This window comes from Gymnogyps californianus, chromosome 1, assembly GCF_018139145.2.
Source record: "Gymnogyps californianus isolate 813 chromosome 1, ASM1813914v2, whole genome shotgun sequence".
Taxonomy (NCBI): Eukaryota; Metazoa; Chordata; class Aves; order Accipitriformes; family Cathartidae; genus Gymnogyps; species Gymnogyps californianus.
In genome coordinates, this window is record NC_059471.1 from 201,434,120 (window position 1) to 201,446,135 (window position 12,016).

General features: G+C 40.5%; 1 protein-coding gene across 2 annotated transcripts in view; it reads left to right on the top strand.

Annotated features, from left to right (window-relative positions):
* The first annotated feature begins 991 nt into the window (after nt 1-991).
* CERK (ceramide kinase) overlaps nt 992-12,016 on the top strand; it is a 44,618-nt gene continuing 33,593 nt past the window's right edge. For both annotated transcript variants that reach the window (XM_050900273.1, XM_050900280.1), the window contains exons 1-3: nt 992-1,153; nt 10,516-10,629; nt 11,831-11,953. In XM_050900273.1, coding sequence (XP_050756230.1) covers nt 1,012-1,153; nt 10,516-10,629; nt 11,831-11,953 — 379 coding nt within the window. In that variant the 5' untranslated portion in view covers nt 992-1,011. The remainder of the gene's footprint in view (nt 1,154-10,515; nt 10,630-11,830; nt 11,954-12,016) is intronic.

Consider the following 12,016-nt stretch of genomic DNA (forward strand, 5'->3'; position numbering starts at 1 on the left):
CTCAAGTGCAGAAGCTTTTTAGCCCTGCACTGGCTCTGAGCAAAGCCAGCTGGTGTGTCTGTATCATCCTCATGAGGCAGAGAACTGGCCCCGGGCTGGACCCACGTAAGAACAGACCAGTGACATTTTTCTCTAACCTCTACAGGAAATATTCAGAACCAGTAGGTTTGAAGTAAGGTCAGAGGTGGAGCAGCTGCTGCTCACTCTGGCCTGTATTTTGGGTAGGATGCCGATGGTTATAGTGATAAGGTTCAAGAACACCATGGAGGACCTGAAAGGCAGCAAAGAATTAAGAGTTTAATCATAGTGAATTATTGTCAGCATCTTTAGGGCAAACCCAAAATGATTTTTATGGAAAAGAAGGCAAGGTTAGATCGAGAGGTTTGTGGTACCAGATGTTTGTGGTAGATGTATTCATTACATTTTCACTGTCTTGATAAGGGGAAGAGTTTTTCGCCACTGTGATGGGTGCTTGATCCTCCCGCAAGAGCACGAAAACAATCCGCCCACGTTATGGTGTACACCCCGGTTTCTCTGCACTGAGCCATGCCCGTGGCGCGGGTGTTTCCCCCGTGCTGGCCGGTCCCGGGCGGCCTGGGCGAGCCTCCGCCGCGGGTCGCAGAGCACGTGGCTCTCGCCAGCGGGGTGAGGGGGGGAAGCGGGTGGCGGGGAAGCGGGCCCTCCGCCTCCTCTGCGCCTCGAAGCCCCGGGCACCCTGCCCGCGGCGGCCGGCAAGGGCGCTCGCCGCCCGTCCTCGCTGCCCCGGCCCGGGCCCTCGGCCGCGCCCCGCCCCGCGGAGCCGGGCGCCGTGCCGGGGAGCCGCGGCCCCCGCAGGCCCCGCCCCGGCGGCGCTGGCGTAGCCGGTGACGCCGCGCCCCGCCCCGCCCGGGGGACAGGCCGGCTAGCGGCGGGCGAGGGGCGCCGTTAGCTGCCGGGCTCGCCCCGCGGCGGCCGCCCGCTCCGCTGGGCCATGCGGTAGCGGGCTGCGGCGGGCCCGGGCTCTCGGCGGCCATGGAGCAGCTCCCGGGTGGCCGGCGGCCCCGCCGGCTGGTTTCCTCGCTGGGGCTGGGGCAGCGCTCCTGGGAGGTCACCTTAGACGAGGAGCGGGGGCGGCTGGCCTGGCGTGACCCCCGCCCGCCGCGCCGCGGCGGCGGTGAGTGGAGCGGCGGGGCGGGCTGTGGCGGGCGGGCCGGGCGGCCGTTAGCGCACCTGCCGCGGCCTCGCGGCGGGCCGGGGCCGCCTGAGGGGCCGCCTCTCCTCGGCGGGGGGGGAAGGGCGTTCGCGACGTCCCTGGCGGCGTGGGGCAGGGCGGCTTCGGGCGTGGGTGCCGGCGGGGACGGCCTGCAGCCCGGCCCTGCGCCCGCTGGGGCGCTGCTGGAGCCGGTCTCACGGCGGCGGCGTGCGGTTGTTGTCGGCTCGGAGTACGTTGAGCGTTCAGAGCGTTCTGTGGGCGCTGAGTGTTTCCTGTGCTTGGGCGCCTTTTCGCCCCAGAAGGGAAGGGCGGCAGTCGGCGTCACCCGGTGTCCGCAGCAGCAGCAGCCGCCGCGGGGGTTCAGAGTCCGACGGTGAAAGACGGAGGGGTGGTATAATCACGCCCGGGCCGGGCGGTGCGGGAGCGGGGGAAGATGAAGCCGGGGACAAAGCGGTGCCAGGACTGTGGCCGGCAGACAGCTCGCTGTGCTGAGCGTACCAGCCGGTTAATCGACTTGTGCGTTTTGAAACAAAGCTGAAAGCTGCTCACGGTGAGCCGCAGGCACGGCGTGCGAGTGCAGAAAGTTCCCCGTTTTACGGAGAAGGCAATTTAGGTATCTGTTCTGAGAGTGTGCGTCTGGTAACAAAGGGAGGAAACCTGTCCCTGCAGCTGGATGAGGAAAGCACAGATATGTTTAGCTGAACCCCGTCGTTTCTTGGCACTGTGAGTAGATAGCTGCATGTAGTTTGTAAAGTATTCACATTAATCGTAGCAGGACATAATAGACTTACAGAACTTCAAAACCAACTTTTTTATTTTTAGTTACATGACTTAGTTGTGGTTAAAAAAACTTTCATACTGAGACAGTGTTTCAGGCAATTATTGGGTGGTGTGGTTTTTTTTAAATGAGGGTTTTTTTTAAAGCCCTTTGCTTTCTGAAGGGCTCCATGGACATTTCCAAAGAAAGTTTAACTTTTGTGGGTTATTGTATTGGAAATATTTGATGTAGGCCAATAGTTTGTAATGGGGTAACAGAGCTGTTTATAGTTCCCCTTTTGTGCAATTAGAATAGTGCTGACTTAAGAAAGTACAAGTGGGAGAGGTTACTGCTGAAAATAGCTGACAAAATGTCAGGATAACTTCTGAAAACGTCTGTACATACAGTATATCAAGCTTTCTGCTACACTTTAGGTGGTATTTTATCAGAGTCTTTGACCTTGGGTTTTTTATGTAGTAATTATTCCTATTATTAGTATAGCCCTATTAGCATGGTATGTGAACATCTGAAAATGTGTAATGTCCTTCTTTTCACAGCAGCTGTTGTAGAGTGGAAGACTGCTGTCATCCTCATTTTAGATGTTGGAGGAACTGAGACAGAGAGAAACTAATAATAGAAAGGTTGACTAGAAGTTTATATGAGAAAGGTTTGAATAGAGATGTCTCCAGTCCCAGGCAAGTTCCCAAACTTAAATAGCTCAATAGTTCTTCCCTTCTTACCATATACCTTTCTTAAATATTTTCCTGATTTTATCATAATATCTTATTGGCCTGAGACCTTTTGAAAAAAGGTGAGGGAAAAGGGAGAAGGAGGACTCAGAAAGAATTGTAAGAATTTGATGTTGTAGTTTATATAACTGAGAGCTGGTTATGTTTGAAATATATCTCCTCTTATTCATGATGACATAGGAACAGAGTTTGTTATCCTTCCTCTGCTATTATGTGAATGCAATTTGACATAATCTAGTTTTTTATCAGCAGTACTGCTGAAAAAAGTATTTGAAAATTCCTGAACTTACTTCAGATGTGCAGCTAAATGAACTTAAGATTTTGAAGACAAATTAGTTCTTTAATTCTGCCAACTTAATATATTGGTGTGAAAAATAAGCTGTATACTTTTCAAAATGAAATAAAATGGGTCTAGAGAAAGGTAACCGGATCTTAAATTTAAAATACAAAGTTTCAAAGCCTTTTGGGACAGTTGCTCCCACTGGGTAAAGTAGCTCCTGCTTTGGAGAGAGTTTTGTTGAATTGTGTAAAATCCTTCTAAAAATGCCTTTGCAAAGTTACCAGTTGACTGATCTGTAGGCTAGAGCAGGTTCAATGGGAGCTCCATTCTACTGTGTGATGACTTCCTTCCGTGCAAGAGTGCCACAAAAATCACACTAGCTCTCTTATTAGCACTCTGAAGTTTACAACTACTTACAGTTGTAAGTTTTTACAGCTTTTTAAGTTGTAAGTTTTCTTGACTTACTCCTGGTGGGCCAAACAGAGTATGAACCTGTCCTGAAGCCTGTTCCAAAGTGGATGCCAGAATGCTGGGAATGGTGGAAGGAGGGTGGGATGTAGTAAACTAGACTCTTCTTGAGGCAGTTTCTGAAGCAGTACCCAGTTGGAGATTCCTTAGGAGGCAAGTCTGGTTACTGAGTATGGCCACTGTCCTGTAGCATAGCTATTTACAAGATTTTGGAAACTATTAGGTGGAATCAGAAGAGAAAAGGGAGGATGGGAGAAGAAAAAGAAATGCCTAAGTGTTCTGGAGGCACAGGTATAATTCATGTAGAGAGCAATACAATAGATGATGTACCTCCTCTTCTTAACACTCTGATGAATTCATGTGTTTCCTGCACTTGTGCTTTAATACCATCACAGTTTTATATTATTGCTGCCCTGTTGTCTTTAAGCTCTTTTAAGACCTGGGATGGCTCATTGTGTTCTCTACAATTATTTTGGAAATATGAGCAGCATACATGACAGTATATAAATAAACTTTATAATATGGAAGGTGGTTAGTTAGAAGCATATAATTTCAGAGGATTGCTTGACCAAGATTGGTATCTTTCTACCATTTAGCCTGTGACTACGTGACTACTGTGCATTATGCCTAAATACAGACTTAATTATGCAGTATGAAAATGCTATATTTTTTAATAGGTAGTTATTACAGTGAAACAGTTGTCTTCAAACTGAAAAAACTCAGCAAGGCTGCTTTTTCTCTGAGTATTTAGAATATTTTTCTTGGATTTAGCTACATAAGTAAAAATGGTTTGGTATGTATTTTGTCAAGGTTTTCAGACTTTGACAGATAAGGAAGTTAAGTGTATTGTAGAAGTGTTGAAATACATACCTCTCCCTGTTCCATCCAAATTCAGGAACAGATAGGAAACAACACCGACTTTGTCCTATTGTCCAGGAAAATATAGGTTTACAGAATATGGGGAGATTCTTGTCTTTTCTCATCTTTGTACAATGATATTAAAATACATATATATTTTTAAACCCCATTCTGTCAAAATGCATTTTGTGAAGAAAGAAGTATTAATTCAGGAGAATTATTTTTTAATACTATCATTGAGAAGATACCAACAATAACAAAAACATAAAATGTTTGTTCAAGTCATGGTATGTTTTTAAAACCTTAAATCTTAAATGCTGTTTACTTTCCTTCCTACTGTTAGACCTTGTTTAACAGCATCATATTTTCAAATTCTGTCTTCAGTGTCATGAGGTTCCAATTTCCCATTCTTTGGTTGGTTAGACTTGTTTGAACTTACAGGGAAAAGTTTTATCTGAAATTTTTCATGTGTTTCTCTGTTACTTTTAGCTATGCACCTTTTTTTCCTAGGCATGCCTTCATCTTCAAATGTTTTGAAGAACTTTATTTTTCAACTTTGTAACATTTCTCCATGAGATTTAGTTGTTAACCATAAATAGCGTATGCAAAGCTGGGCAGATCAATTGTTTTAGTATTTCCTCATGTTGATGGCACAATCAGGTTTTTCTCAAGTAACACATAATAAAACTTTTTGTACTAATTTTCATAGCAGATTATGTATTGTACATATGTACTTATAGGTATTTTAGAAGCATTGGCTAAGATTGTATCATGCCTGGTACTAAGGCATTACAAACACAGAATGAGATTCTCTTGTCTTTTTTCTGTTTTTTTTTTTAATTTGTAAAGTACAAGCGTGAAGGGGATGGTCAAACTAGACACTGAACTGTATGCTTTCACTTATTGTGTGCACTTTCTTTTAACCCTTCTATTTCTCCCTTCAGAATTCTCCTCCCTCAGTGTGTCTTTTCCAGCTTTCCCCCCAAAACAACCACTTGAGGAAGCCTCAGTACTAGTGTTCAGAAGACTGATGCCATTCTGATGTGGATTCTAAAGAATGCTCAGTTTGATAAACACCGTACCGAGACAGCAGAGGTGGGCCTGCTTGGAAACAAGGTCTGTCCAGCACCTGTAGTGTGTTGGCATATCCTTAGTCAAGGTCATTTTTCATCAGTCGTTCCCAGTTGTCAATGGGTATGTGTAGAAATCTGAACCATGTTTTTCTCTAGGCAGTTCCACTGACTACGTTGAACCGGTAGGATGTGGGGAATAATAGCTCTAGAAGGCATTGTTTTGTGGAATGTGTCATCTTCTGGAAGATACATTATTCAAATATAGATGTACACTACATTAAACAATACATGTTTTTCAGTATACGCCTCTGGTGGGTTTTTTTTTTCCCCCGTAAGGTGAAGAAGTGCATTTTATTTCTTGCTTTACCACTGAAATATTAATAGTTGAGTTGAAAAGATTTAATTTGGAAATTAAAAAAAAAATCAATGGGAAAACATGCAGCAGTACGATTTAAATATGCAAATTGATCCAAGTTCAAATGGCTGTGATTTGATTCAAATTCAGATACATGATGTGAAGTAGCAACTGTGTGTCTGATCATAGTAGGAACTGATCTATTGTCTATTGGTTTACAAAGTACTTGAAGATTTACTTTAAAAAAAAAAGCCAGTTTCCATATACATGGCTGTATATTGTGAGATCATGGCCTTCAAATGTTTCTGTGACTCTTCCACAGTTTTGAATTAAATCATTTAGTCATGATGCCTTGTTTCTTCCCCCTCCCCCAGGATGTGAATTCTCTCTAATTCTGCTCTATGTCCCTATCCACTATCTTCTCTTTCTGGTCTTTATTAGACACAGCTTTCTGTAGTGCGTGATCAATGTAATGCAGTGTACCTTCTGATAGACAATGTTCTTGTCTTCTTACTTCTAGGTGAAGGCAAAGCTTAAACTTAGGACAAGATAACTTACCGTTCATGTGGTCTGTAACAGTAAATTATTTTTCAAAGTGACTGAAAAAAACTTTTTCTTTAAATCTGCGCCCCAGATTTTTAGTCGTTAATATTTTTAAGTCACAAGAGTATACTAATAATTTAGATTAATTCTGAATGCCACTGCATCCATGGGCCTGAGCTGAATTTTAAGAATAAACCAAATGCTGTGATCAGTGACGTTTTTAGGCTTTTGGACATGTTCATGTTGCTTTGAGCCAACACATTTCTGAGGGAGGAATTTGGCCTGTAGGATACGTAGCTGGCAGTGATGAATGAAAAAATCTTGACTGAGATTCTGAGTGAGTTTGCTTATAAACTCAGGAAGTGTTCTGTGGGAGTGGCAGACAGTGATGATGCACCAAAAAGCCTTTCTTAACACAGAACAACACAGTTCACAACTGTCAGCTACATTTTTTGCAAAGAAAGCCCACTGTTAGTGTGCTTACCTTGGGTTTTTTTTTTTTCCTCCCACTTGCTTAATGTGGGGGAAAGTCGTATGCATCTAATGCAGTATTTTGCTGATTTGTCAGTTTGCACTTCAAGAAGAGTGTCTGTTAAGACTGTAAGAGCACTGTGACCCGGAGTGAGTGATGACTGGCAGAGCCAGTGTGCTGGGAAGACTGTCACCTGTCCATTGCGTGTTTTGTTTGGCTTTTTAATTTTTTTTTTTGCCATGCCCTTTCATCCAGCCGCTCTGGATGGACAACTCGTTGTCTTTAGTGTGTCATGTACGCTAGACATTGAACAAGGTGAGACATGAAAACATAAATATGTGAAGGTCTTTGAAATTAAGCTTAAGAAAATTGATATGTACTTCAGTATTTCTGAACTTGAAATTCAGTCTCTTGAGTCTAGATGTGTATGTTGAAAAAGTCACGGTATTTTGCCTGGAATTTTGTTTAGGAACTGTTGTGTGCTACTTGGTTGAGTATATTGTACTGAGCCAAGTGAAATTCTTTGTTTGGTATGGTCTGAGCCCATAGTTCAACTTTTTTCATTAATGTTGATCTAGTAGTGCTGGTGTAAGTATCCATTTTTTTTGTTAATGTGGCAGTAAGATTTTCCATATTTTGGGAGAAACTCATAAAGGTGAAGGCCTTTATGAGTGAACACCTTTATGCTAAATCAGTGAAAAAAAAGTCTCATGCTACTTGATAATAGGGTAAATGCTACAAAAGTAGGTGTGGGAAAGAACTATAATTAGTACATATGTGAACCTTGTTGACCTCTCAAAAGAGGGCAGGATAGACCTACTTATTTTTATGGGGCGGGTTTTGGTGATTAAAAGGCAGATGAGGGCATTGTGTTTATAGAACAGGATTGTGCTGCTTGTATTGAAGGTCTCCATTTGATTTATTTGCATTGGAAACTTCTCCCTTCTGGGGAAAAGCGGGGAGGGTGGGACTAAGTAGTTGATTTGCTTTCTGATTAAACAATATACTGTATAACACTAAGTTAAATAGTGATAGAGTCATATTTGGACTGATAGAAATTCTTGAGCTCTATTCAAACACAAATACTACTGCATTCAGATTTGTTTTTATAAGCTGTAGGGAATGTTCTGAATAACATGTTTGTATTTGGGACAGCTTTGCATCTTTCTGGCCCTCTGCAATTACTGCATTAGATAGTGTGTGGTTTTGACTGCCTTAAGATTGGAGTATACTATCAGGGCAGTGGAGTTGCTTGATGCTTGTACAGTGCCAAGTAGTACTGAGGGCCACAGTCGGCATAGCTGGTGTTCATAGAACAGAAGCTTCTCAGACTTTTACCAAACCCAGAGATTTACAGGGGGAAGGTGGGATCACTCTGTTCTTTGCTTTTGTTCCTTTTTTTTTCTTTTTTTTCTCCTTCAGGAATCTGTTTTTTCAGCTATGTAACTCTTGTGGCTTAAGATAAAAAAATGCACATACGTAGCTAAAACATTTACTCTTTGCTTTTTTGCCACATCTGGGAAGAGATTTGGTGGAAGAGCTGAACTTCAGTCATGTGACTGTCAGAGGGAGAACACATCTCAAGAATTAGGAGAGCTTAGGAGAAGTGGTTTCAAGGTCTAGGGCTGTTAATATAAGCTGTGTAATATGTGCTAAAATATATACTCCAAAGAAATGCTTTCAGTGATGCAGATTTGGAAGTGCTTTTTAATCTATTTGCTATCTGTACAGTTGGACAGCTTTTTCTGTTACATAGAAAATGCCTAATAAAACTGACCTCTTTTGTTGCTCCTAGTGTACATGCTAATAAGTGTCCAATATGTAGAACTATTTCTCAAAATGTTCATTAGCGCATTGTCATTTAAATTTTGATCTAAATGTAGTTTGTCGGGTTTGTAACATATCTGTGAGCAACAACAAAATGAGTTACCACTTAAGTGCAATCTTTATAAATGCAACAAGTTTTCTTTCATATTCTGACATATGGATAGGTGGCATAGCCAGTAGAAAAATGAGAACTAAAAGCAGTTCTGGGAAAGAAAGGTTAAAGAACATGCTCCCTTCCCTTAATTTATTGTTCCATCTCTGTTCTGTATTTTTTTCCTTGGATAAATGAACAGGTGGATAATCATATTGAGATCCCATAGGATATCTTTTCTCTGAATGTTAGGAAGACCAATTAACTGTTAGTATCCAATATTAAATACTTGATACAGTCTTACATGTGTATATGTATCATATCTATATCTGTATAAAAGTAAAGTGTTTTTAGTGAGTTCATCTCTGCTGTTGGATCTTTATAAAGACATTCTGACTGCTGCATTTCCCCATCATACCTTAAATATAGTAAATGCAATTATTATAAGCCAAAATTTGTTTTGTAAGTAGTTAAAACATTCTAATACAGCCAGATTCCTAGAAGACCTCAGTGTGAAGTTTGGAGGCTACATTTCTTTGGAATCAAGCTAAAAAACCTCTGGAAAGGGAAAATCCCTAAAGGAATATAAATCAAGTCAAATACTAAAACATCTGTAAAGGGAAAAAACCTTGTGTGTGTAGTCCACGACACATCAATACACATGACAATAGGTAACAACTCTGACTAAAATGAATAAATAGGACAGGGGAAAAAAAAATTAGTGGCAGATGAATTGTAATCACCACTGTGAAGAGCTCAGGAAAATATTTTGCTTATTTTACATTCCTCACCATGGTACTTCTGCAAAATGGTGAGGAAGATGAAATGTAGGCTAAAACCCAGTAACAACAGTACTAGTGTTTGTATTTTATGTGTTTAATATCTCTTTATATCTCTACATCTCTCTATATATCTATCTATATATGAGAGAAACAAGTATATTGTGCTTGTTATTATATAAGAGGTTGTATTATTACAATAATATAATCTTACATAATTAAATGTTTTGTATGTGTGTATATATACACAGAGTGCTTGCTTGTACATAAATACAAAGCATGCATTTTCAGTTCCGCTTTTTTTTTTGAGATAAGGTAAAAGCAGAGAAATCTTGAAATCAGTAATGAAAATGAGACAAAATCCTCAATTTGACAGGAGTTAAGAAGACTGAGAAGGTGTTGAAGGGACTATAAGATAAAAAAGAGTGAGGGTGGAGGAAATTCATAGTGTAAGAGCAAGAGGCCTTTAATTCTGAAAAACAATAGTTTTGAAGTTGATACAAGGGAAATATATTTAACAGTACATAAACATAAGATCTAGAATTTGCTTCTTAGGAGATCCTGAAATTTAAAAGCTTAGTGGGATTTAAAGTCTTAAGAATTCATATGAATGCCCTTCTTTCATAAGCTAACTACTTACTTGAGAATAACAAATAGCCTCTGTAGTCTCTCTGTACTAGATTTAGTTGCACATTCTTTGAAATAGCTTGTGCTATTCACTGTCAAATATCTGGACTAGGCGTCATTGAAGGGGCAGTTTCATTACTCTGAAATCAATGTTGCTGGATTTTGGCTTCGTGCAAAACTGTTTCTATATTCAGAATACCTAATTTTCTGAGAAATCATAGATATTTAAAATATTATTTGGAGTAGTTCATAGGTGGTTATGGATTATGTGCTTTCACTAAAGGCAAAAGGAAATTGAAAATATTCAGCAGATTTCTACTTATCCTCTTGGTTATGCTTATTGAGCAGCTACTCTAATTGTATGTCTGTATCACATTATGTGTAGGAATAATCATTCTGGTGCTGTTTTAAGATGTTAATGTGTATGATCTTGTGTTCATACAGAAAACTGTTTTGTACCAACCTCCGAGATCATTGCTGTAGAAGAAACGGAACTTAACAAGAAACAGCATAATACTGGCAAGTGGCAAAAAATGGCAAAGCCACATGCTTTCACAGGTAAGGCAAATACAGTCTCAGGATGCTTGTGCTAATTACTTTGTTGGAGGTACTTTAGAACAGATTCAAAAGGAATCTTCAGAATTTTTTTTAACAGAAATTGTGTTTAAAAAACCCAAAACAACCCTCCCTAAAAAAACCCCCCAAAACCAACAAAAAAAAAAACCCCAACCAAAAAACCCACAAAACCCAACCCCCACCAAAAATCTTCCAGTTTACATTTAAAGATCCTTATTTTGGAAAATAAACCCCTTCCTTTAAGAACACATGGTGTGTTTAGTTATTTAATGAAATCCTAACTAATGTCTTATGTTTCTGCTGCTGAGTGACTCTGCAGCAGGACACTTGCTTTCTACTGCTTGACTAGAAAATCAAGAGAGAGGCTGGAAAAATGAGTCCTAAATGTTTACGTTTTTTAAAATTATCCCTAACGATCAGAATGTGTGCACATAAAGGTTCTTCGTATTATTGATTGCATTCTTAAAACAAAGTGCCAGAAATAAATTTCTGTTTGTTTTGGGCAAAGAGTGGTGACTTCTGTGCTGCAAAGCTGGGCAAATGTGATTGCTCCAATGCCAAAACTTTATGTTGTGGAGTACTTTCCTCACATTTAGTGCTTCAGTAACAATGATTGGTGATACTGTAGACGGAAAGGTAAGGGTGCTTCTTGTCTCACCAGCCTGGTTCTTAATGCACAAGAAAATTCTAAATCTGTTTTCTCAAATTTCAGCTTTATGAAATTAAATTTGCCATGTTGGTTACGTGGGAGCTGATGTGAGGGTTTGGCTTATCCTCTTAAGCTTATGGCATTTTATATTATGTAGACATGGCAGACTTTAATACGGATAAAAAAAATACATAAGCTCAGTGAACTTTTGTATAAGTGTGTCTATAATCAGTTTATGGAAAATGGATTGTATTTGGTTTAAAAAGGAGTTTGTTTGGGTATCTGCTATAAGGTGATGACCTAGAGCAAGTGTTTTCATTTATGTTTTCATTTTGACTTTTTACAAATGTCCTGTTCACACTTTGAATGCTTCTGTCATTTGCAGAAATGTGTAGTGGGGGTTAATTACCACTTTTTTCCAAAGGTAGATATTTTGGAGATCTCTCTGAAATGCATTTGTCATTTCACAGAACTGTCTCATTGTGCCTCTTTTCTTTTTTTTCCTTTTTTTTTTTTTTTTTTAAATTTAAATAGTGTATTATGTGAAGAAAGCCCGAAATCACCGCTGGCGGTGCAGTGATGTGACGTTTTGGTGTGTTGATGAGCGCTTGTGTAATCAGTGGATACAGGCACTGAAAGAATTACTTGAAATGCAGAGTAAGTTTGACTAAACTACTGACACTTGCAGCATCGTTTTACAGGCTTGTACGTCAATATTAT